Here is a 26755-nt window from a genome sequence, read left to right on the forward strand (position 1 = left end):
GAAGTGCCCACGATAACAATATCGTGCATATTCATTACCGTGATATATCGCATTACCGAATACCGGCACATGTCTAATTGAAAGTCATGAAAACACTATCGTGGAGTTTTTCTTTTGCTATTTGAGCAAATGGGAATGTAAAAAATATATTTGTGGTACTCTCCCATTCACTGCTCTTCAAGTTAACCCAACTATGACGACTTCCTCTGCTGAGAAACCCGGGAATGTGAAAAAGGTCCATTGGGTGTTTACACAGAAACGATAACGGTGGCGTTTTCAAAAACTTGCACTTTGAAACCCATTTTCAAAAATATGCGTTTTCAGTCCCCAAAACGCCGTTGTCATGTAAACGAACAAGCAAAACTGCATAAAAAGTTTCCCGTTTTTGGCTGAAAACGTAGTGTAAACGGCCCCTTACACAAGCAAACTTAAAGCTGTCCAGTCACTAACTGCTTGCTTATTTGCCATTTAAAAAGAGATATGTAAACTGTAATTAGATTTAAACCAAGTTGATGTTTGTTAAACTATTCATGTGCTGTCAGCACTGAAATGACTGATCAAAGTCAGCTAGAATCAGTTAATACTCTGCAAACCAAGCTTCTGTCAAACTACTTTGGGGGACAACTGAGTCTTCTCTCACATAGAGCAATGCTGTCTGGTTTCTGAATCAGCTGTCGTTGGCAAGCGTTTTTGTTGTTGTTAGAGAAGATCAGTCATGACGTCAATTTGTAGGCCAACTCGGAAGAATAATTCACCATGGATTCCCTCCAGAATTTCAAATGGGTTTTTAGAGTAGCAGTTTTGATTTCTGAGTAAAGTAGGGTCTGTATTGACATTACTTGTAGTCAACTTTCTTGTTTTGTTGTACAATATAAATTGTACACACACATTAAATGTTGTGTGTTTCAAAAACTTAAGTTACAAAGGACTCAAACAGTCGATTGGTTACTTGCCTTAACTTTTTTTTTTTATCTCTATGTACACACCTTTTATATAAACTGAATACTGCTCTTCTAGGACCCATTAGAAATGGTAAAACTTCAGATTTCCTCTCTGTAAAAGTCTGTGCAGGTAAGAAGTCTTGTGTTTAACATCACTGCTTAATCTTGCTCCTGAAGTCTCAGTGGAAGACTTACACAGCAGTGGCATGGATATATTTAACAAGGCCTTTAGTTATACAGAGTAAGCTGCGAATGCAACTCCGGTTCAGTTTAAGCAGAGCAGTACTGAGAATTGTAAGTTGATTATCAGATATACAAGGAATCAGTTTATGCTACACAGAAATTTTGTGTCATCTTTTATTAAAGACCTGATCACAAAAATAGTCTTCAATCAATAGTTCAGGAATAGAGAGAAACACACAGTGTTGGGGGTCTGTGTGTTGTTGGCATTGTCTTTATCCATGGAATCTCTGTTCTGGAATCAGAATAAAGATCTAAAGAGATGTCTTGGCAACCCAGAGTGACAGGTGGACAGCTGCCGGTTCTTATCAGCAGCTGCTGTGGCAGGAGGAGGACTTAGTGCTGACACCATTTCCATGTCTCTTTCTGTCTCACACGCGGTCTGATATCATCATGGGCCAATGTCACTTATAGGGGTGGGTATCATTCAAATATTTTCGATATCGGTACCAATACCTTGACGTCGATACCGGTTCCTAAACGATACTTTTTCGATACCAATTTTATGAAATCTTTATTTTTATTTGGGCTAGTTAAATTAATTTTGGGCTACCAAAATCTAAAGAGTGCCTGCCTGAAGGGCTACCAAAGAGTTTGAATGAAAATGTGTTTATTTATGATGCATAAAATGCTAGCTATGGAATTAGACTTGGTAAGACAAACGAGTTGTCCATTTTATTTCCATTAATGCTGAAAATGTGATTTCCACCACCCTCATTTCCATCACAATACATCATTTGACATGTGGTACAAATGACACTATGGTGGAAAAGTTCATAACTTTTGTAAATTACAAAAATTACAATTCTCCTCAGATACATGTATGTTGACTGTTTCACATTGTTAGTGGATAAATAAACCATTGAGAGTGTGAAGTGTGTTTATTTTCTTGAAGTCCAGAGGGACTTTGAAGAAACAGCCTGATGTATGTTGCATTGTTAGGCCTTGCATCTATGTGCTTTGTCGATCATACATCAGTGATCCCTGCATGCCTTTCTGCTAACCATTCAACCAGGCCACCAGCACTAATGGAGCTGTTAACATTTACGGCTTGTACTGCCATGGTTGCGCATGTGTGTGTGGTCACTTAGTCAGGCTGTAGCATGCCAATGACATCATTCAGACTGGCACACAAATTTAGTGGGGAAAGAAAGAGACGGAGCGTTTGATAAAAAGAGCTTCTGGACAGAATTCAACTAGGTTTTTCTGTAGCCAGTTACATCATCAGTTTGCAGGTAATGCATCTTTGAGCTTTACAAAGTGTCCCACATACAAATTAAACTGTCTGTGTGAATCCTGAAATTTGGCTTCAATGTCTAGCATAGGCCCAGACAGAATTGACAGACTTCTATAGTCTAGTATAGCCATAGTGCTAGAACTTGATAGACTTCATACATTATTCTAACCCTAATCTCTCTCCGATCATGTTCATACAGGCATATGGCCAGGTTCACTCCACCCATAGAAAGGTGGCTGCAGACGGGGAAAGCAGGGAGGAGACCCTCATCCTTGAGTCAGCATCTAAAGAGGCGTACTATGAGCAGAGAGTGCAGGAACTGCAAGCTGACCTGCGACAAACAAAAAACACCCTCACCAGCACCCAGGCAGAGAATGAACGTCTGGCCACCCATGCACTTGAGCTGAGAGAGGTTTGTGCTGTAGAGGGTTTAATTAAGAGTGTTGAGTTTACTAAACATATTTATAAAACGAACCCAGTGAGTTATGACCCTAGTTATGCTACTTCTATGTTCTATATTAGTCTTTTGTCAACTAAACTTGTTGTGTCTTTAAGAATAATGAGCTTGTGGAGCTCCAGCGCAGTCGCCTGCATGACGACATTAGAGAGTACAAGATCCGAGAGTCTCGTCTGCTGCAAGACTACACTGAACTGGAAGAGGAGAACATCAGCCTTCAGAAACAAGTCTCCACCCTTAAACAGGGTCAGGTTAGTAGCATTGACCATTGATCACATCAAATGTGGGTGTGGAAGAGTAGACAAAGCTCATGAATAGTAATCGAAAGGTTGCTGGTTCCAGTCCCTGCACCATCACCATGGAGGCACTTTGGATGAAAGTGTTTTCGTAATGATGACTACTACTTTCACATAGTGGCATTTATACAAGTCTGCTGTTACCATACCGTTTGTCTTTGGTTTGTTTCTCATAAATCTCTGTTCTCTTCCAAAGGTGGAGTTCGAGGGACTAAAGCATGAGAATCGACGCTTGGAAGAGGAAGTGCAGTACCTAAACAGCCAGCTAGAGGATGCTGTTCGGTTACGCGAAATAGCTGAGCGTCAGCTGACAGAGGCTCTAGAAACCGTAAAGACCGAACGGGAGCAGAAAGCAGCTCTTCGAAAAGAATTGACACATCACATGACCCTGGGAGACTCCCTTCTTGCCAGCTCATTGGATGGGCTCAAACTGAGTGCAGACGAACCAAATAACGACGAGGCAATTTTGAAGTTTGAAAATGGATTAGCTAAAGTCAGCGACGTTAACGACGAAGATAACAGATTGTCTTCTCCCAAAAGAGATGGAAACTTCCGTCCCGCACCAAGTCTGGTGGATGACTTGTTGACAGAGCTGAACATCTCTGAAATCCAGAAACTTAAGCAACAGCTCTTACAGGTATTGACTATCCTTCGCATTTGATTGGCATTCAACCTTTCGGTCAACCTTGTTGACATAGTCACCTTGTTCCAAACCACATTAAATGTAGCATTTATCCCCTCCATTTCATCTTGCAGGTGGAACGAGAGAAGGTGGCTCTTCTCACCACTTTACAGGACTCTCAGAAGCAGTTAGAGCATGCTCGAGGAGCATTAGCTGAACAGCAGGAGGCTATGACGAGACTTAGCGATGATTTGGGCATAATGAGGAGATTGCAGGCAGGCAAGGAGCGGCAGTCAGCCCTGGACAGTGAGCGAGAGCGGGACAGTCGAGAGGACAATGATGTGGACTATTATGAGCTGGATATCAATGGGCCAGAGATACTTCGCTGCAAGTATGAAGTAGCCATAGCAGAGGCAGGTGAACTGAGGGAGGAGCTTAAGGCACTAAAATCGGAGCATGATGAGGTGAGTGGGACTGAGAAAAGTTGAGTTTTGTTCAGTATTATTTGTTTATTGATGGGTTGATGATTTCGTGTCAACATGATTATGCATGATTGTTCTAGATGAAGGCCGAGCATGAGGAGGTACGGGCACGACTGGAGGGACACGTGCGTGACCTCAGTATTCAAGTGTCTCATTTGGAGAGCAGCAGCCGTGCAGACCGTGATCAAGTCGCTCGGTTGGAAAAGGAGCTGAAGGAAGTGAGTGCAGTTGCCGGCGAGACAGAAGGCAGTCTCAGCGTTGCCCAGGATGAGCTTGTTGCCTTTAGTGAAGAGCTTGCAAACCTCTACCACCATGTCTGCATGTGCAACAATGAAACCCCGAATCGTGTCATGCTCGATTTCTACAAAGAGGGTAAAGGAAACAAGACCGAAGGTAAAGATCTTCAGTCTACGTTCACGCAAACCAGTGACAGCACAGCCGAGACACCGAGATCCAACTCCACCGCCGCTGACAGCTCGACTTCTGGGACACCAGTCAGAGAAGATCCACGTCCTGAACCAATGGACATCTACAACCTAGTAGCAATAATTCGCGATCAGATACGCCACTTGCAGAAAGCGGTGGATCGTACCACAGTACTATCCAGGCAAAGAATTGCTTCTCTAGAGTTGGCCGCAGTGGCGGATAAAGACCAAGCTGCTTGCATGGAGGAGATTTTGAAGCTCAAGTCCCTGCTGAGTACTAAGCGAGAACAGATTGCCACCCTGAGGACTGTGCTCAAGGCCAATAAACATGTGAGAATAAAAACGATTAGCTTGGCATGGGTGTATATGACGCCAGAATATTGATCTTCTTGTAGACCATCCAAACAGACTGCTAGTTTTTCCAAGAGCTTTTTCTGAACTGTGGTGTGGTTCTGTCCTCTTTCAGACAGCAGAGGTTGCCCTGGCAAACCTAAAGAGCAAATATGAGAATGAAAAGGCCATGGTCACCGAAACCATAATGAAGTTGAGGAACGAGCTGAAGGCTCTTAAAGAAGATGCCGCCACATTCTCCTCTCTCAGGGCAATGTTCGCCACCAGGTAGTGCGGGAACACAACTGAAAGTCGTTTCTCTTCCAGCTTTCTTTGTCTGGCTCACCCCAACCAAATAACCAGAAACAGTAGGGTTGCTTAATCCAGGAACTAAATCTCTCCTGCTCTATCCCTCTTTCTCCTTTTATTCTTTAGGTGTGATGAATACGTAACACAATTGGACGACATGCAGAGGCAGCTGGCTGCAGCAGAAGATGAGAAGAAGACTCTGAACTCCCTCCTGCGTATGGCCATCCAGCAGAAACTGGCCCTTACACAGCGATTGGAGGATCTGGAGTTTGACCACGAGCAATCCCGAAGAGGATCCGGTGCTGGGCCAGGCAGCCGTGGGAAGGCTTCATCTGGCCGTGGCAGGGGACCCTTATCGTTTTCCAGTCCCCATGTAAGTCCTAGACTTCCCTGTAAGAACCGACCGCAACCACACGGCCTCATTGGAAGTCCTGCGGTTTTCTGCAGTGAGAAGTATAAAATTCTGTGTGACACTGGATCCCATTAACACCTGTGTGTAACTGTCACTCGTCAGCATAACTAACATTCCTTTTACTGTATGTGTGCTTGGGATAAAACAATGCTAGCATGTCACTGTTTATGCTAACAGTTCTGATGGCTTCATTAATACAAGTCAGTCAGTCCTTCTATAAATCTACCTGGAGAGATTGGATGGCTTGGCAATGCCATACTATCTACTAAAGTTATCACAATCACTACAAGTAAAAGAAATTACTACAATAATTTTTTTTGTAATAGGCTAATTCCAATATTTGGATACCAAATTGAGTCTCTTTTGTGACTTATTATCGAGGAGTACCAGTACTCTTGACATTTGTACTACTTACAGTACTAGTTTTTTGAAAGAAAGCAGGTTGTAGTGCATGCAAAGTTCTGGTATGCATTGATGTAACTGCATGACCTACCACATTTGACATTGTTTAGTATATAACCAGAGCACACCGTACAAACAGATAAATTAGATTCAGTTGCAACTAAACTCGCTGAAACTTAGATATCTATAAACAAGTATTGAGGAAACGATACTTGGAAAATGTCTAAACATGGTAAAATACATTTACGTTTGTCTAAATTGGTCTTTTCTCTCTGAATGTCTGAGCCCAATGTTTCTACTTTCACCCAACCAGCATTGATTGTCATTGAGTTAAACCCAGTTTCACAAAGCTAGTCTGTTAATCTCTGTGTCAGTGCAAATAAATCTGTGTAATCCCGACAGAGACGCACTTTACTGAGCCTGATGGGTGCTTTGCAATCCAGGTTGCAACCCTAAAGGACATAATTGATGCTACAGATTTTTTTGCTAAAAATATGACAAAATTGAGAGTTGTCATAGATGATGTCTAGAATTATAGAGTTTTTTGCACACTTTGTCATCCATGTCTTTTGTTGGTTTTGTTCATACTATTTCATCTAGCCTTTCAGCCAGCATAACACATTGTCCATGTTGTCTTTACAGTGTGACTCTGAACCACTGTAGCGTGCATGATCTGTTGCTCTCAGTTTTAACCGTTTATATTAGTTGGCATGCTGTCTGTTGAGTCTTCTGCTTCCTGCAGTCCATTGCATCTGGAAAATATGAGTCTTCCGTGTTTTGCTGTGTACTAATGGGTCTAACCTGTCTCAGTGTTGACGGTAACTTTCACTATGTCCAGTGTGATCAGCTTGACTTAAGATATATTAATTATTTACAATACATTTGGATCAGTTGTGATGTAATATTTCTGATGATCATTTTGTTTCTCAATTTTGCAGTAATTTTATTAGCTCTGGAGATTATCCGCAAACGGTTATTTCCCTCTTCCTTCGCTCTGCACATACGTCCAGAATACACATGTCTGCTCCAATTATGGAAACAAGAAATTTGTCCCTGGATGTGGCTGCAAGAAAACACACAGGCTCACATGTAAAGCCAACCGATCTATGTAATCATTATTCTGACTGTTACTGTGGTATTTTTTTTTCTGCTTTATTTTTGTTTAATGTGCACCTTTAGTGCATTAGTTATGTAAGAGATGCACATTTCAGTATACTTGGCACATTTTTTTGTTTTGTTCTTGCGAATTTTACGTATTTAACTGAAAAACAAAAATAATATAAGAACTGTGGTTTGTTTATAGTCTTTTATGCTTAACTGTCAGGTTCTAAGCATATTCCAGGGAGAACGATTATGTTAATAAGGCCTATATTTGTTTCTTGTTCTGTTCAATAGTCAAACATTCTAACTGAACATTATCTTGCTATCATGTAGTGTAACTCCACTTAAAGAACAATAAGTTTGACTTTGACTGAAATGTTTGGAGTCAATTTTCAAAGTGGGTCAAGCATATGTTAAATTCAAGACATAAAAATCAATATCAATTCCAAATTGGAATACTTTCTACTTTTTTGCCAGATACTGCATTAAGGTCAGCATTTTGTATTTTACATTGCAATACATATTTGTTTTAGACATTGATTATCTGTTTTGTATAACCCTCTCATAAGACCTCCTGTGCCTTTTATGCAACTATTTGTTTTTGGTTTGATGAACAATTCTAAGAGCCATAGTCTTCAGTATTTCTGTCAGTCTCGCTATAGATCTAGCCCACTTGGCCCACATCTAATTTGGACAATAATTAAACATTTTCGGAATGTCAACTCAGATTGCTCGTTTAGGAGATTTTAAATGTTATTAGGTGTGTTAAAATCATACATTCCTTTGAGGAAGTAATGATTTCTGATGGCGGTCATCATGGCTGTCTGTAGATATTGGTAGTCATTATTTTCCTATACGTAGCCTTGCTAATAATTTTGCTATTTGTTTGTATTTCAGCAAGCAGAAAACTTTGCCTCAGAACATTAGTGCCATTTCAAATTTAAGACATTTTAAAGTTTTAAAAGACCTTTTTCTTTTCTTTTTCGTTTGACTACAAATTAAGTGCAATTTTGTGCTGTTTCTGGAGTGTATGCAATAGTTTTCTATTTGCTGAAACCGCTTCATCAGCCATGTCATAGCTTTATATGACATTTTGAATTTATTTTTACACATTTTTATGGAATGACCTCACGTGTTTGTTATTATTTATTCATAACCTTGACTATCAGTTCAGTATTAATGATTAGGTTTGTATGCATTATTACTGGCACATGTGCTGCCTCTTTGCATTTCTACTTGAAATCTTGCAGGTACAATGTAAGCTATACTGCCTCGCCTGTGTTTGTTTTTTGTTGTTGTTTTGTTTGTATTTTTTTTTTACAGTGCTGATGTCAATGTTCTGCTTTTTTTCTAAATATTTGTGCTCTGTAGTTTATCGGGAGGAACACATTATAGGCCCATGTCTGTCTTAACATTTCTCATTGACAAAAAAAGTAGCAAAAAAATTAATAAATAAACTAATATAAAATATTACTGTTTGCTTCAGGTTGTATATTAGTTGTTGAAAATTAGCTTTGGTCCTCAAATTTGGTCAAACAGATTTCCATGAGAACAGTGCTGGGATGTTTCACTGTTGGCATCTTTTCACTTGACTATATTCATGATGTTCCAGATTATATGAGCAGTGCTGAGTGAAAGCAGAGTGGGAAGAACAGGCTGAGTGCTTTTCCATATACTTAATTTTTTTTGAACGATTTAAAATTATATAATATTAATTACTGTTTTCTAAACTAAAGCAATATCACACAATTGTTCAAATCAGGGTTGCGGTAATATTAAGAAAATAATATTTCCTGCTCAACATAATTAGGAAATATAGCAGATATTAGCAATAGCAATTATTCTTGGGTAAGGTTTATTTATTTTCGAAAGTCTTATATTTTGGGCTAAAAACCAACACATTTCCCGTCATCTCTGAACTGAGTTGGTGACACTGGTAGGACATTATTTATTTATGTATTTATTTATATACGGTGTAAAAACATATGGTATTTGGGTTGTTACAAAAGAAAGGAATCTGCATTTAAACCGTATATTATAGGCTATGGTCGAACGTGTATCTATAAACATTAATATTATTTATTTATATAATATAAATTATATTTATTATTAAAATCGTTTCAGATAAGAGTGTAGCGCTCACTGATTACTGTATCTAATATTCTCATATTCAGTAAGTGTTTAATCTCTGATACTAAGGGAATTGAATCTAGACTTTACACTAAATATAAACTGCATTTGCGTGAACTTCCGTATGTGACTTTTTCCCTTTTCCTCATTTTGATCGGAACTTCCGGTAATTCTCACCATGGTCTCCGCCCCTCCACATAGAATGCAATGGGCGTTTCCAAACAAAAGACAGCAAAGGGCACTTCAAAATGGGAGGTCAGTCAAACTTATATTTGTTACTGCTGATGTGAAGTATAAATATGAACTATAAACCTATAATTTTACTTTATAAAGTGTGCTTTATAGGATCCTTATAAGTTACACGTTGCTCACAAACTTGAGCTGCTTCGACAAGTTTTGCTTCGACAGTTGTCGTTGTGCTCCATTACGGTGCATTAAAGTCTACCCTGCTTAATATGTTACATTTCAGAAGCTCTATAATCCGTTAATATAATATTTCCGAACTTTTAAGGCGTTTGGTTGGCTAAAAGACATTCAAATAACTCTCAATGTACCTCAGAAGTATGTTTGCCAGTCTTGCGTTCCCAGTGTCTCTGCTCAATGTAATATTTATGAAGTGGCTCCATCTTCTGGCTGAAATGTGCACAGTATTTATTTAGATATTTGTTACTAGACAAATAGGGATTATTCAAAGGAATAGTTAATCCAGACAATTACAATTTGATAATTTACTCACTCTCATGTTGTTCTAAACCTGTATGGCTTTATTTCTGTGTAAATGACAGAGAGCTTCCATGAACAGCTGCGAATAGACAGCCGGTTCCTGAAATCGGACCGACGTCTAGATACAGAACTGGTGGATAAACTCATCCTGCAGCTCAACAGAATCTACCCACAGATCCTGACTGACAAGGAGGCCTCCAAGGTAAGAGCTCCACCCTTAGTATCTGCAGTGCTGCAGCCGTGACGTCAAAAACGTCTGACTAATTCACCACGGGTTACATCAAGATGTTCCTATGGGGTTTTATAATGGGGTTTCTGAGTAAAACAAGCTCTGTGGTAGACACAAATTTACTATACTTGGATTTATTGCTCTACAACGTATATTACACACACTTATACTGAAAATGCTAAAAATATTTTCATAATAAATAACCACATAAGACCGTTTGTTGTGTAAGAGTGTGCAGCTGTACATCAAAACGTTCAAGTATTGTCAAGCAGTGTTTACCACACAGACCTTATTTTACTCCTGCACTGGAAAAACCCCATAGGAAAATCTCGAGGGAACCCATGGTGAATTAGCCTTCCGGGTTTTGATATCACGTCTGCAGCACTTAATACAGATAAACAGTCCAATCGTCAAAATTTGTATGTTATTTCTCTCTCCAATAATGATTTTCCCAAACATTAGTTCAGGGATTTGGATGTGCCCACCTGTATCAGGCTGGCGGAGCTGCTGAATCATCTACAGGAGAAAGGAGAGGAGGCATGTCGAGAGTTTTACAGCGCACTGCACCTCCACGTGGAGGACGTTTATTTCAGTTTACCCACACGCCTCCGACTCAGAGGTTGGCAGAGTCATCATTTTCCACACATAACCACTCAAAAACAACATTCTTTTGAGGATGTTCAGTTAGTTTTGCCATGCAGCATATCATTTCTGATTCATAGTGGTGATAGAAATGTATTTTACGGAGTAGTTCACCCAAAAATTAAAATTCGATGAAAATGTACTCACCCTCAGGTAGGGCTGTGCAAAAAATCGAATGTGATTTTCATGCGCATCTCGTCAGTAAAGCCTCGTCAGATGGAGCGGCATTTACTACACAGAGCCATAGTTCACTGACAAGCTACACAAAATCGCGTTCAAAATCGGCAATGCAAGATGTAGATGAGTTTGATTTCATCAGAACAAATTTGGATCAATTTCATTAAGGCTTTTTAAAAAAAAATTGTTTTACTTAAAGGGGTCATATGATGCTTTTTTAAAGATCATTATTTTGTGTATTTGGTGTAACAGAATATGTTGACATGCTTTAATGTTCAAAAAACACATTATTTTTCAAATACTGTACATTATTGTAGGTCCTCTATGCCCCGCCTTTCTCAAACGCTACGTTTTCTACAAAGTCCCTCCTTCCGACAAGCGCGTTCTCTCTCTCTCTCTCTCTCACACACACACACACGCACGCATGCACACACGACGCATTTGAACAGTCAATAGCAAATACTTAAATTAATAACAAAACAGTAGCTGATTCAGAAGCGCCAGATTGTCATAGCAAAGTCAGAATTACCTCCTCTCCTAGGTTCACGAAATGGTCGTCCATAAAATGCATTGCTGTTCTGTTGTAAGTTATCTTAAAGATTCCTAAATGCATCTACTTCTGGAAGGCCAAATAAAGTGCTTTTGCTTTCGCCTAGAAACACAGCGTCTCCCTGACATGGCTGCTTCAACACTAACTGCGGTTACTGAAACCACGCCTTCTTTCTTTGCGTGCACATTTGGGCGCATTATGCAAATATTCCCACATAGTGAGGTAGATATGTGGGGGCGTGTTTGAACGAGCCGTTTTAGGGGGTGTGGCAGAGTCTTAACTTTGATAAAGAATATCTCTTTGGTTTTGAGACTTTAGTCTTTGCAACTTCAGGGATCTTATCTATGCACAATCAGCTTGTAACACTCCAAAGAGAAAGGAAAACTTGAAATCGCATCATATGACCCCTTTAAAACCATTTCCTTTGGCTAAAATATCTATAATATAGCAATATATATAGTATTGCTATCTCCAGTGAAAAAATAGTCTAATCTGAATCAGGAGAGAAATATGCACAGATTAAGCACCGTTTACAAGTAAAAAAGGTTAAAAAAAAAGTTCTAAACTAATATGTTATGTTAACATTTGGATGCATTATTATTTGGCCGGAAGCGACATTTTAAAGTTAAAAATGGCTTAATGATTTTCACTTCACAAGATGTGAATTGATTCACTGCAGAGGATCCATTGGTGAGCAAATGATGAAATGTTACATTTCTCCAAATGTGTTCCTATGAAGAAACAAACTCATCTACATCTTGGATGGCCTGAGGGTGAATACGTTTTCAGCTGGGTGAACTGTTCCTTTCAGCCTGTTATTAAGCTTGACTTTGAAGTGTTTTCGGTTTGACCACCAAGTTTTATTTGTTTTTGTAGAGTCTGGTGAACCAGTTGTCCCAATCACGAGTCCCAAGGACAGATATGTAATGAATGACCATAGTAAGTCAACCTTTTCAGTGATTATGCACTAGTAAATGTACACAATTTACATGAATGATGTCCCATCATGGACCACAAAACCAGTCTTAAGTCGCTGGGGTATATTTGTAGCAATAGCCAACAATACAGTGTATTAAGTAAAGATCATGTTCCACGAAGATATTTAGCAAATTTTTTACTGTAAATATATAAAAACTTAATTTTTGATTAGTAATATGCATTACTAAGGACTTCATTTGGACAACTTTAAAGTCGATTTTCTCAATATTTTGATTTTTTTTTTTTGCACCGTCAGATTCCAGATATTCGGATAGTTGTATCTCGGCCAAATATTGTCCTAACAAACCATACATCAGACCCTTATGTCTGGTATTGTGGTCCAGGATCATACACACACACACACACACACACACACACACACACACACACACACACACATATATATATATATATATAAAATGTTGTTGTTGTTTTTTTTTGGTCACTGCGCAGGTCCGTTTTTCTTCCTTAGTTGTTTCAGTTTGGCTGTAGGAGCAGCTCTGCTGTATTACTATGGTGGTACGTACACAAACTTGTTAATATCTTAATACCCACATCAAAAATATGCATTTCCTAGACTGACAGCACTCCAAATGTTTTTTTTCTGCAGAGTCCAAGCAGGTGTCAGGCTCCAGCAGTGCGATGGGTCTGGCTGCGATGGGTCTTAGTAGAAAAGTGCGGGACGTTCTCATCTGGTACACAGAAGATGGAAAATGATGGCTTTTTTGCTGCCTTAAAAAAAGAATTTAGACACAGCAATTGATTCTGAAATACTCCGTTATCCTTGTCAAAAATATCAAAAAAATATTTTAATTCAGGTTTTAAAAAATATGTACATACTATGTATAATAGAGAAATTATTGTTAGAAATCAGAATTAGAATGGCAAAATTCCAAAGATTTCATTTTTAGGTTTCATGGCTAAATCTGGAATCTCTTGTAACAATTTTAAATATAACTATTGAATGGTTTATATAACTGCTTAATATTTTTAAACAAAAACATTACAGTCATTGAAATAATAGCAATTTATATGCAATACCAAGGGCAGGAACTCATTACTTTTAAGAAAAGTTGGGATAGGAACCAAACTTGCTACTTGCACTAAAGTATTTAGTTGAAGTTGAAACGCTGAGCTGCTCTGTTAATGTTGCGACCCTCATTTTGTTTGTGCATTTGTTTTATTGTACTTTAAAAATAGACGTCAAACTCATTTATATATTATTTATAGTCGGTATCTTTCAATTCTCACAGACTTGGGACTTGCCAAGAGATTATAGTAGTAAAATGTTGGAGGTTTATAATTCACTACGCCATTTAGTACATGCAAAACTGGGTAAACTTGACAAATCAAATTGATCAACGCGTCAATATTTTGACACATAAGACAATAAAGACTACAGATAACCTTAAAGTCCAGTATCTTGGAGTATTAGGAGTTTGTTACTTTGTAATACCTTTTTTGTGGGCTAAGTTTTCAACAAATATGTTTATATTGTTTGCTTACTTTTATACTAGCAGCATGTTTGTACTGGTTTGTGTACTAATAATTAATATTGTCAATTTACTCTTGTGGCCTTGTTTCTGCAGTGCAACTGTAAGTGTTTTATAAAACTTTTGGCCTGGAAACTTTTCAGATGAATTTGCTAATGGGGCACATTCACAGTAGTTAACTGAGAAACTATATTTTTTGTCAGGGGTTAAAAAAATGATTAGGCTAAATAAAAGTGTGGAACTGTTGCTAATGTACTTGGAGATGAATTTGATTTCCACGTCTTGATATACCAAAACAAACACTTGACTAGTTGCAAAAAAAATGATTGCTGAAAAATAGTTTTATTGATGTCAGAATTATTGTTTTGTCCTTAAATGCAGCCGATTTAGTACTGAAGAAGACCAGTGCGCAATACTGAACAACTAAGTTGGTCTACTATTTATCTATGCACTGAAATAATGACTAAATGCAATTATTTTGAATTACTTGATTTTCTTTTATTACTCAATACTGCTCTCTAAAAGTGAAAAACAAAGAAAATCGTTGGCCATTTATACAAACAATATCGATATAAAATGTACAAAAAGTCCAAGAAACATATAAACATATGGATAGTAAATAATCACAACAAACATCAAAACACTAAACAACATTAAAATTTAAAATAAAAATACTTAAAGGAAAAAGGCAATATGCTTGCCTAGTCAGTAGATGGTGCACTTATACAAATTCTCAAAATCAATTTCTGACGTTTTGGGGTTAATAAAAGGAAGAAAAATGTGCTGTATTTATGATACTTAATCTTCACTTCCAGAGTTTTGTAAGAAAAATATCAGTTTAGCTAAAGTGCCGATTTAAACACTCTTCACTGCAATTACTAGACTTCTTTGACTTTGTAAGCAATTTATCATTCATGCAGCAAATTAGACCTGTAAGTAAAAACAAATACAAACGTTATCAAAGGATTGATCTATTCCTTTATGCAAAGGAGACGGCTGAACTAGAGGGATACTTTTGTTGGCCTTGTGTTTATTTTCTGTTATTTCTGGATTTATTTGAAAGTTCAAGAGAGTTGCATTGTGTTGAACCACACGTAAAATGAGTCTATTTTCCCCATATAGACAGCTGATACAGTGATCAGGTAGGCAGTATGAACGTCCCATGTGAGGTGAGGTGCTACTCTCCATTTCGGGCTTGAAAGGTATTGTGTGACTAGTTTCTGTCTTGATTATTTCCAATCTCAGTAATGATCCGATTAGAATAGGCTATCCAATCCAATTTCACAATTGATGCATTTTAACAAAGTGAATTATGTAATTAAACAATTACCCATAAAATAATTACATGTAGTTGCGTTTTTTAAATTACATTTATATTACTTAAGCTGTTATTAGCTCATTTTGGGACTAAAAAAAGTTTCTGCAAAACATAAGGCATATTTACATCGAGGCACATTTGAATATGTCATGACAACTTGCTTGATGTTTGATAGTAAATGTCCAAAAATGTATAATTGTATGAAATCCTAAACTCATGTTGCCAGTTATGATTTCGTGTCCTCTGGTCTTTGGACTCCAAATGCTGTGATGAAAACATTTACTACTACGACGACAAAGACGAGAGCTGTGACGATGTTCTCCAGAAGATTCAGTATGTAGTGTTTACTTGTGTCATTCAGATTCCACTTCACTGTAGAACAAGAGCAATAACAGCAGCTCATTATGTAATTCAGAACATTTAAGAAAAGGATATTTAACAGCTTCTTAAATTAAAATGAAAGGCTAAAATCTGACAAAATGATTATAACTATATGGTGTCCATCATTCTATAAAGCAAGTGTCAAAACCTCTAGCACCACACACTTACTCACAGCTCATGTTCAAAAGAACTTGCATGACTACTCTAAAACCTTCAATACCAAAGCTAAAGCTCATTTTCCATTAATTAGAGCCTGATTGTGTTCACAGCGGATTCTGGTGTAAAGACAGAGTTGTGTTTGAGGAAATAGGAATGATTGCTAGAAATGGGACGCTGGGGGCTTTTTGAAGTTGAGCAGAGAATATGAATATTTCTCAAATTGGGACTGAATCTCTTGATATGATTCATATGATAATTCATCTGCTCTTACTCACACTATGTGGACAAAAATAAAAGTAAAAGCTGTTTTACATCTTTTAAAATGTCTGATGGGAAACACCAAAGTGCTGCAGGATTGACTTTCACCACCTGATATATTCATGTTGAAACTATATTTATTACATACAAATATTTGTGTATAGGATCAACCTCTCTGCAACTTCTGTACTTAAAGTACTGTTTTGGTATGCATAGAGCATTTATCAGTTCTCCTTCTAGACAGTTATTACTGGATTGAACTGCCAAATGTTAAAAGAATTCACCCAAAAGTTACATTCCTGTCATTGTTTACTCACCCTCATGTCTTTCAGAACCCAGTAAGGAAGACTTTTCTTTTTTTTTTTCATAGAACACAAATGGAATTTTTATTACAGCAAAACATCCATGCTGCTTTTTTCTATATAGTAAAACTGAATGGTGACCACTGCTGTCAAACAGGATCTTCAAGGCAAGATTTTGGTAAAAGTGATGACTTGTATTTCAATCTGTTCCTCAAGCAAATGACCTCAAAAGACTAGGATTAAAGTGCTTAAATTGTACTGACTAGTTTTATGTTTTTTTTTTTTTTTTTTGAAGAACACCATGAACATTCTTCAGAACATAATACAAAGTCATACATAGGTTTGGAAATACATGAGGGTGAGTAAAGAGAATTTTCACTTTTCGTTGAACTACTTTTTGAGATGTTTAATATTTAAATACTGCTTTGCATACTACACTACCAGTTTGAAAGGTTTAATTTAAATAGTTGCTCATGGTTTTTTTAAAGGGTATTTATATTATAAAAGGTGATATAAATTTTTTGGGCCACTGCATATGATATGATGTTCATACTTCAATGTGTCATTTTATGCAATATGAAGTACTATATGAAATAGGGTGTGATACTGCTAATCACAGTATGTTTTGTCTTACAGAAGCAAATCTAATCATGTATAAAATCACTATTGTCTATATTTTGACGCATGTAAACTTAGGTTCTCAGTTTGGTTGGTTTCTCTCACCTATGAAGATAAGCAAGACCCCCACGATGATCTGTAGGATGAGGGAGATGCTGATGAGGCTGATGAGAGGAATGTAGAAGGAGAACGTGGGTCCCAGCTCCAGGATGGTCTTCAGCTGGGAGGCGTTGGCCATCAGCAGCGCGATATCCAGCATGCTCTCTGCTGCACTCTTCTTATTGGCATAGTGGTTCATGTTAATTGGGGTGTTCCTTGACCAGTGGTTCTGCCGAGGACGCTAAACACACACACGTGATGTTACTTACTACATCCATGGGAATGAGACAAGGTAATGAGTACATGTGCATCATACAATGTTATTGTTTACAGAGAAAGATGGAGGAAATCGGTTTCTGGGTCCTTGTTAGGACAACTTTGCTATCAACCAGATTTTAGGGTTTGGGTTATCAAACAGTATTATCAAATAATGTTGCTTAAGTCTTTTATTTAAGAGGTATAGTTTCGGGTTAATGCTCTGACCAGATTTGAGGACCAGGTTGTTGATACAGTATAACACATTACTTGGGTAAATCACAATATGCTTTCAAGTGAGGCTTACAATTTGCATAGAATTTGACTCATGCACAATGGTTTTTTTCTGACCTGCAATATTTTCTTCTGAAATTTGAGTCATGGGTCATCTATGGTCACATTTCTCAGCTTTAGAAGGAAATGAAAGTCACTTGTGTTTTTTTTAGGATGTTTGTAGCATGTGAAGGGAAGGGGTGAGTGGTTAGTTGACCCTGACATAATTTCCTTCCTTCTGTTTAAAACAGAAGTCGTTGCTACAGGGTTATAGAAACCTCTGCACAACAGAAACCTCTCAAATGTCAAATTAAATTCCTTAAAGCTTTCATCCCAGAAAGCAAGCAACCTTAGAAACAATGTTAAGCCAATGTTGATGCCTCAACTCTAACTGCATTGAATTAATGATACAAAGTGGGGTTGGTTCAACATCACTTTTGCACCCGTAATTAATGTTGAAACAATGGTGAGTTTTTTACAAAACATCAATGATAATATAATTGAATCACTGTTATGAAGTGACATTGTTCAACATCACTTTTGCTCCCGTAATTAATGTAGAAACAATAGGGATATTTCAACAACAACAAAGGTAATGTCACTCAATCAACATTATGAAGTGATGATGGTTCAACATCACTTATGCATCCTCAGTTAATGTCGAATTATCAAAGAAACAATGGTTATGTCACTGAATCAACATTATGAAGTGATGGTGCTTCATCACTTATTCACCCTCAGTTCATGTTGAAACGTTAAATTAAAAAAAATAAAAAATAAAACAACACTAATGTCACTGAATCAACGTTATGAAGTGATGATGGTTCATCGCTTATTCACCCTTAGTTAATGTTGAAACATTAATATTTCAACTACACTTCAATGGAACATTAACACATTCCTGACCGCTTCATAGTTTGGGGAAACCCTTTTAAAAGGAAAATGACACCTTTCCAGCAGTTAAGTCACTTTATTTTTTATTTTAAGTTTAACACAATCAATGACAAAAAGATACAAAATATCAGTCTTTTAAAAATGAAAGTGGGACAAAAACACTTTAACCTTTAAAATGATTCGTTTCAGGAGTCTGATGACAGACTACAGGTGGTCCAGTGGTTCAAGTTTTAGAAGCTGGCTTACATCAGACTGCTGCCTTTCTTCCTTTGGGTTCTCCTGAATCTGAAAAAGAAAGGATAATGTCGCTTAAGAGCAAGTCAATTCATTTGTCATACACAGTCACATTCAGGAATGTTAATATGTTAAACACAATATGATTCATTTTTTAGTTAACACAAAAGCATTCCAACTATGATTGTAGCATCGTTAAATTCTATTTAATCTATTAGCTCAAACCTATTCACACTTTAATATCAATACAGTTTCTACAATAAAAACGTATAAATAAAAGCACAATGGCAGGGATGTCCAGTTTCTTCAGCCGAGTTTATTAACAGCTAATGAATGTTTTTATGATCACTGAAAACTTCCAGGCAGGTGTGTTGGATCCGTGAACTCGAAACTCAGCATGAAGCTGGCCACCTCTGAGCTATGGCCATTACTCACAGGAAAAAGTATGGGATGGGAACATTAGTCTGTAAATAATATAATAAGCTGTACAGTGGATTCACCTTATTTAGACTTTAATCTCCTTAAATGTCACAAAATGGCCTCTACTGCCACTTTCTCATAAACGCAAGTAGTTTTTTTGTGATTGTGTTTAAGTGGAAACAGGCTAAACTGAATGGAGATCAGTTACATTCATCACATTTACAGTTTTTCTCAATCGATTTTACACATTTCTCCAAACTCAGGTCACTGTTCTCAAAACAGTTAACACAGTGATCTGAATACTATCTTTTCCTAAACAGATTGAATATTTTAATTCATTTCATACAAATTACAAATAATGCAAATAATTTTCTCAAAACAATGTGCACAAAACTCTCTGTTTTCACAATATTTAATACAACCAACCAATACTTTAAAATAGCTGAAAAAAGGTTTTACACAAACCGGCCCTCCAGGACCGAGTTTGGACAGCCCTGAGTTAATACAACCAACCAATACTTTAAAATAGCTGAAAAAAGGCTTTACACAAATCACAAACATTTATGAACCATTTGTCCAAACACAATAAACAAAACTCTGTAATTTGTCATTCGATCAAATGAACATAGTATATTTTCGATTGGCCCTAAACTGATAACTGCTCAGTTAATTATACACTCAACACAGGAAATGCAGTTTTCCTAATCGTTTACACATTTATCACAATTGCTTTAGAGTAATAATAAAAGGGAAAGTATACAAAGAGCAAGAACAAATATGCAAATAATAATAAAATATAGTAACAATAAAATAAATCAATAATAATTGAAATAAACATGTATTTTCATTAGCATATTTGTGCATCTACAGCTGAATGTGCATGTTTTATAATCAATAGAGAACCCACCTATTTGATGTTAATATTTACTTTTAATAAATGCATTACTAGAAAAAATTGCAGTGCTTCATTTTGCAGTAAAGTTGAACATAATATAAGATAATTTTGCGTTTGGATGGCTGTGCTAATTGTTTTGAGAACAAGTACATTGCATTGGAGAAAAGTGTCAAATCGATGGATTGTAATACTAATTGAGGAAAATGAATGATTACCTGATAAAGCAGTAACTGGAGAGCAGGACATATACAGTAGCACAGGATAGCATCAAGTCCCCGGTCAGGTGATCATGCCGTTGACTACATCTCAACATATAATTAGTGTCACCATTATTAGGTGGGTGCTTCTCATTTCTGTAATTGTCCATCCTCACCTGCCTTTACTTCTACTAAAGCAAGGGTGTCCAAACTCGGTACTGGAGGGCCGATGTCCTGCAGAGTTTAACAGCTAAACTCTGCAGGACACCGGCCCTCAGAACCGAGTTTGGAGACCCCTGTGCTAAGGGAAAGAAAAGAACGCAAGATGCTATGCAAGCATTTAGTATATATGTAAGACATGGGCTGTGTATAAACTGACATTCTTGCTCAGGTTTGTCACTTGCACTTCAAGAAATCTGCTTAATGTTGTAGGAAAGTAAATTCCTACACTTCATTTTGATCGTCCACATTAGACATTCTCTAACATTGCACCTACATGTCAGCTAACTCTCATTAGAGTATTAACTTGAAAGGAATAGACAAATAATAGATGTAGCTGCAACATTGTTTAACTTGTGACTGGAATCACTTGTTATTTCTTGGTCTCTTCTGCTGACCACTGCTGAACTGAAATACTTAATTGTTAATTTACCTGAACCTCGAACTGCTTTTAAAAATTGCACCTTTCAAATGGTGGTCTATAGTGGATGCTTCGCCTACGATATGATACCTACCTATGATAGGTTCCCTTGTTCGAGACCAGCAAGGTTTCGGGGCCGGTTCGGAACCAGATCCTAGTCTCAGGATTTTTCTGAGACCACTTTTCGACTGGTGCTGAGTGGCACCCAAATCAGAACTGGCTTGCGTTTCCACTGGCAAGGAGCAGAACCCTCTATGTCACCAACATGTGACTGCAATCGCTTGTTATCTCTTGTGGAAGGAGAGCATTGATCTCTTCTGCTGACCATTTCTAAACTGTCATACTTAACTGTTGTGTTAGTGTTGTTAATTTACCTGAATCAACTTAAAAAAAAACTTAAAATCAATAATAAAAAAAAAAATCTGTGAAAAAGTGTAGCCCGGTTCCCATTTGGGCTCTGGCACCAGTCCCGGTGTAAAAATAGTTTTGAGAAGTGCACATGAAGGACCAAAATGGGAGTTTCTTAATCATTTTCAAGCTACAATAGGGGTTTTTCAACTGCTTTACTGGAAGACCCACTGTTAAACCAAGCCACCAGTGGATTAAAACAAATCAGGTAAAGCAGTTGAACATGCCCATCATGGTTTGAAAATGCTCCACTGATTGATTAACGCTCATTAGAATTCTGCAAATAAATACTTTTATGATGTCGTGGTCATCAACAACAAATCAATATTAGTTCAATATTCCTGTCTCCAGCCATGTGTGCTGTCAGCTTACATCAAAATTTCAATGTTGAACCAACATACTTTAAATACTGAAATGTCAGCCTCAGCCAAGATAATACTTAATTTGTTTGGATGAAAACTCAACATTGTGTGCAATCAGTGCTATCTGGGATTTCAGTAGAATTTTCAATTTGTAACTGATTACTTCCTTAAATACAAGCTTAAGAATTCTTATGCTGTTAAATCAGCTTTTTGGAAAGTCAGAAATTCTGACTTCCTCTCTGTGACGTTCTGGAAACAAATGCACTTTGAAACATTAGTTAGTACAAAGCATTATTAATAATAATCATAATCAGAGACGGAATGTTTGGCACTCAAAGCGTTCAAACACAGTTCTACATTCTCAGATGTATTAGAAGTTCAAAAGTTTGTTCTTATAGTTCTTGTTGCTGGAGTAATATATCTGAAGTGTTTAGTACACAAGTCGTCAAACTCGCATTGTACTTTTTGGCTTAGTGTGAAGATTTGTTAACTCAAGAAATCCCTCTTTCTTTTTAAACGAGATAATAAAGAGCTGGTCATGCGATCCATGAGATTTACCTTTCTGAGAACAGTGAGAGGAAGAGCTCTGTATGCCTCTTGCTAATACGGCTCTGTGAACACAAAAGCATTATTCTTCTCTATTATGGCAGAGGAGAGGTCAGGCTGCAGGTGTGAGCTGGCTCTGATGTCCTTCTGGTGTCACATTATTACATCTACTTTGTTTTATTTTATTCTCACCAGCCAGATAGCAGACTTCAATCTTCAGTTTTAACAAAAATTCCCCCCGACAATGAATTCCCCCAAACTAAATTTATGAAATGGCAGAAAATGACTCATTTTTGGTTGAGACTGACTGCACTGCATATATACCCACACATTCTCCAGGCTCTTCAGGGGAGTGCTGGACAGGGGTTGACTTTGGGTATGGTTCAGTCCAGCTGCCCAACACAAGAACCCTTGTGCCTATGCTGAGAGTGGCAAAGAAAGTAGAAAAACTCCCTCTTTCCATGAACCCCAATAACACTCAGATGCTGACACTTATACAACACCCTTCCTGTAGAAAACTGAACCAGTTATCTAAAAGTAACCGCTATAGATCCATGCAGCTCATTAGTTGTTAAAAAACAAAAGATTCCCAAGCTTTCTTTCAAACCAGAAATGCCGTAAAAGTTCTCCCGGCTACACTTACCCGAAGTATTTCATACACATAAATCAAGCATTTAAAAATAAAGACATTGCAACCCTGACAGTTTGTAATGACTTGCATGGGCTATACATATGTCATATACTGTATGCATTCTACTGTATAACTAATGAATCCACAGCTGAAGTGGTAAAAGCAGAAAAAGTCCATGTGTTTATCTTGTTTTTCAGACTTGCATCACTCTTGTCTGTTGAACCACTTCATTATGCCACCGATTAAATATCTTGCAGAGCACAGCTGCTGCTACTTGTTAATAAACAATGTGGCAAAGTGATATGTAACTGTAATGCACTCAACAAACCTAGAGCTATGGTACAACTATAGTTTTTAACTGTTAACTTTGCTGATACATGTGAATTTTGTTTATTTTTTTCCCCTTTGCGACTAGACTATTTATAGACCTGTGGCACTAGAATTACAATCAATGGTGCAATTGTCCATAATATTACTCAAATATTACATCATACCAAAGCCAGGTGGAGGCGTCATTTCCACTGGGCATAGAAATTAGCCACATAGAAATCATTGCCCTTTCAGTCTGCCTAAACACACAGTGTCTTAAGCATTGGTGCTGCCCACAGGAATGATTATATGTTTGATTTTGTGTGTTTCAGGGTGTTTGTTGAGTGAAAAAAATCCACTGGTGGTAAGATGTTCCTCTAGTCTTTCTAACCACTTCACCTCACCTTTCTTCAGTGCAAACCGTAATGAAAGTGTACGAAAAACATAAAAAACATTCAAATTTAAGGTTTAAATGAATTAAAAACATAAGCAAAGGGAATTGCAAGAGTTGAAAAAACTTGTAATAAGAAATTGTGACCTGTCAAAACATAAAATACACTTTCCCCTATACATTCATATTTTACCCTAAAATAACAAACTACACATTATCTAGTAGTAGTAATAGGAACTACTATACAAAATGCTTTAGATAGGTCTTTATTGCTAGAACATAATTTATGATGTGATGTCACGTTTTTGTTTACTTTGTACATGTTTTGTTCCCTCCTTGGCTAGAGAGAAGGTAAAACTTGGCTAGCTCAAAGTAGAATCCATCCATTATGGTTTTACTGTTACATTTTAATGGAAAATTAATTTGGTTCATTTTCATGGTTGGAATGGATCTGTAAGATAAATAGTTAATTGGTTAAATGTATAAGTTCCATATATTACATTCATATAAAATATGGAATACATGTATTATATAGGCTAATTTATATTGAGGAAAGGGGTATTACTTTATAATTTACAAAGAATATTAATAATTAAGAAACCAATATATGCCTTTATGGTAAATATACTGTTAAAAGTACCCTTTTTTTATAAATGGAAATTATGACGGAATCTAGTTCGAAACCATCTCATAGTGACATTTTTGTTGAAATAAGTTTACTTGTGTTACATGTTACGTTATTTAGTTCATGTAGAATTGTGCTACCCCGCGGTTTGTTTGTGGGCATCGCTGTGCATTGCATTTTATGCAGTGTTTTAAATGTGCGTTATTCATGTGTGTCGTCGGAACTGACAGAGTTTATTAGTGTCTTTCACAGCCTATTGTTGAGGGTTACACGGACCGGTGATCTCATCGTAAGTCAGTCTGGACGCAGTCGAGCGAAACACCGGGGTAATGAATAAGAGGCTTGTTTCCAAACTTTGAACCGCTTTTGTGCCGCGTGAGCTGAAATGTTAAGGACTCACTTACAAGTTGTACAAGACGTTTGTTTCCAGTAACGGAAGGTTGTAAGTTACAAAAACAAACCTCTCGACCAGTCGAAAGCAGCTTCTATCAGCTTCTATCCTCACATGGTCTGCGATTATAAGATTTACCCCGCGGGCCACACCACAGTAGGCTGTCCCTTCAGTTAGACTCGTCCACACAAGTGCATTGCATTACAGTATGGAAAATGAAGTAGCCTACATGAGCAGCCTTTTTCTTTCAAAAAACTAAAGAAACGCTTTCAGACAACAATAACCACACAAAAACCTTCGTTATAAGATTATGTATGGTTCGGTCAATGTATTTTTATCTAACCCGACTGGATTTTATAGACATCAATATAATGGGTTAAACTTGAACACAAACATCCCATTGGCGGATGCGTTTGAGCTCGTTTTAAATGATACTGATATGTTCAAAATCACTCACCTCTCTTGAATCACTTCTGTTAGCATCTCCATTCAATTCCATCGCTTCTGAAGCCATAATCCTTCCTTTGATTATAACTAACACTTCGTAAATAGCTGGGTTGCAGTGTTTTTATGGTGCATTATGATCTCATGGACGATGAAAGGAAAAGGGGGCTGGACATATGACTGCCAATCACTGCTGCAGCGATGTCCGAATCGCTCTTTTGAGTCGGATCTTTTCAATCATCCAGACGAACCGGTTAAAATGATCTGAACAATTTGTTTACAAATCGCATTTTACTAAACGTACAAAACGTTTTTAGCCGGGATATTTCAGCAGTTTAATGTAAATGTGCTGGTTTCTAAACGTTTTGTTTATACAAAATATCAGAGATATGTAGGCCTACCACGTGAAATTACAATAAAACATAATTATTAATAGAAAAATTAAGCAATATGTGATATAGGCCTATACCAGAATATAGAGTACATAATATTCCATTTGAGGATGGCAGAAACCAATATTTATGTAAAAGGGGGGCTGTTTTTATACGGCTCTTTGAGCAATTTGTACGAAATTCCGAAGATCAGTTAAACTTCGAATCGCTGCAGTGCAGGCTCAACACTGGCACAGCCGTTCGTCCACAATCTAATACCAAAGTTCGTGCTCTTATCAGTGTAGATATTATTATTAGAGGCCTAAATAGGCCCGTGATCACTCCCAACGTTTTAAACTTTTATATCTATAGGTACAAACATATTACAATCAGAGGCGTGCATTTTTGTCCGATCATTGACCTTTAGATCTTTGACTCGGTGCCAACAAATATGCAAAAACGAAAACTTTAAATGTTCAGAGACATCTGTGTTTGTGCTGCCATCTAGTGATAGTTAAACACACCCAGGATCGATTTTTATTAAATTGATTGCTTCAAATTTACTGTATTATAATAATAATAATAATAATCATGTTGATTGCATGTTTCTGACTGCAGGCAAAAGTTAGCAGATAAAGTAGTTATACAGTAATTAGGTGATATAAAAATACAACTGGCTATGTAGAGATATATTTTATTATATAAAAGAGTATATAAAATATGCATTTTCTCTCATGCATCTTTTCTTCTGATACATTTATCAAATAATCATTTGAATTGTAATATTCTTTAATTAAACTATTAGCACCCTTTTATTAAAATGTTAATATCAGTTTATTGTACGCTGACAATAAAATCCCCTTTTACCATTTTCCTTTTTTTATATTATTACTATTATTATTATTTTAAATGGACATTTCACCCAAAAATAGAAATTATGTCATCGTTTACTCACCCTCAAATTGTTCCCAACATTTATTTATTCATTCATTCATTCTGTTAAAAAGAAGATATTTTGAAGAACTCTGTGTAACCAAACAGTTGAATGTTTTAGATAGGAATGAACCAAACATTGAGTTTCTCTGTATTTTTCCATACAATGGCTATCAACCGTTTGGTTACACACATTCTTCAAAATAACTTATTTTGTGTTCAGCA

At 37.0% G+C, this 26755-nt stretch overlaps 3 protein-coding genes across 7 annotated transcripts in view; 2 read left to right on the top strand and 1 right to left on the bottom strand.

Moving 5' to 3' along the window:
* Nucleotides 1–8752, top strand: part of LOC107694868 (protein bicaudal D homolog 2-like) — a 14885-nt gene extending 6133 nt beyond the window's left edge. The window contains exons 2-9 of one of the 3 annotated variants that reach the window (XR_001634930.1): nucleotides 2618–2830; nucleotides 2974–3126; nucleotides 3368–3808; nucleotides 3928–4257; nucleotides 4356–5030; nucleotides 5167–5318; nucleotides 5466–6971; nucleotides 7092–8752. Coding sequence is in view for 2 of the 3 variants with exons in the window: in XM_016494565.1 (XP_016350051.1) it covers nucleotides 2618–2830; nucleotides 2974–3126; nucleotides 3368–3808; nucleotides 3928–4257; nucleotides 4356–5030; nucleotides 5167–5318; nucleotides 5466–5826 (2325 nt within the window). In the remaining variant the exon portion in view is untranslated. Of the gene's footprint in view, nucleotides 1–2617; nucleotides 2831–2973; nucleotides 3127–3367; nucleotides 3809–3927; nucleotides 4258–4355; nucleotides 5031–5166; nucleotides 5319–5465 lie in introns of all 3 variants that reach the window. The other 2 variants (XM_016494566.1, XM_016494565.1) reach the window with 2 other exon arrangements.
* Nucleotides 8753–9517: 765 nt separating this feature from the next.
* Nucleotides 9518–14810, top strand: card19 (caspase recruitment domain family, member 19). Its single transcript, XM_016494580.1, has 6 exons — nucleotides 9518–9639; nucleotides 10170–10309; nucleotides 10799–10955; nucleotides 12582–12644; nucleotides 13137–13202; nucleotides 13294–14810. Exons 1-6 carry the CDS (start codon nucleotides 9633–9635, stop codon nucleotides 13398–13400), a joined length of 540 nt encoding a protein of 179 aa, XP_016350066.1. The 5' UTR covers nucleotides 9518–9632; the 3' UTR covers nucleotides 13401–14810.
* A 430-nt stretch (nucleotides 14811–15240) lies between these two features.
* ninj1 (ninjurin 1) overlaps nucleotides 15241–26755 on the bottom strand; it is a 12621-nt gene continuing 1106 nt past the window's right edge. Inside the window, exons 1-4 of one of the 3 annotated variants that reach the window (XM_016494581.1) lie at nucleotides 25240–25403; nucleotides 18980–19018; nucleotides 17318–17552; nucleotides 15241–15866 (exon numbers count right to left, since the gene is read on the bottom strand). In XM_016494581.1, the coding sequence (XP_016350067.1) occupies nucleotides 15721–15866; nucleotides 17318–17552; nucleotides 18980–19018; nucleotides 25240–25296 (477 nt within the window). In that variant the 5' untranslated portion in view covers nucleotides 25297–25403 and the 3' untranslated portion in view covers nucleotides 15241–15720. Of the gene's footprint in view, nucleotides 15867–17317; nucleotides 17553–18979; nucleotides 19019–25239; nucleotides 25404–26755 lie in introns of those variants that run through there. The other 2 variants (XM_016494583.1, XM_016494584.1) reach the window with 2 other exon arrangements.

This window comes from Sinocyclocheilus anshuiensis, unplaced genomic scaffold (assembly GCF_001515605.1).
Source record: "Sinocyclocheilus anshuiensis isolate Anshui unplaced genomic scaffold, SAMN03320099.WGS_v1.1 scaffold294, whole genome shotgun sequence".
NCBI classification, from domain to species: domain Eukaryota; kingdom Metazoa; phylum Chordata; class Actinopteri; order Cypriniformes; family Cyprinidae; genus Sinocyclocheilus; species Sinocyclocheilus anshuiensis.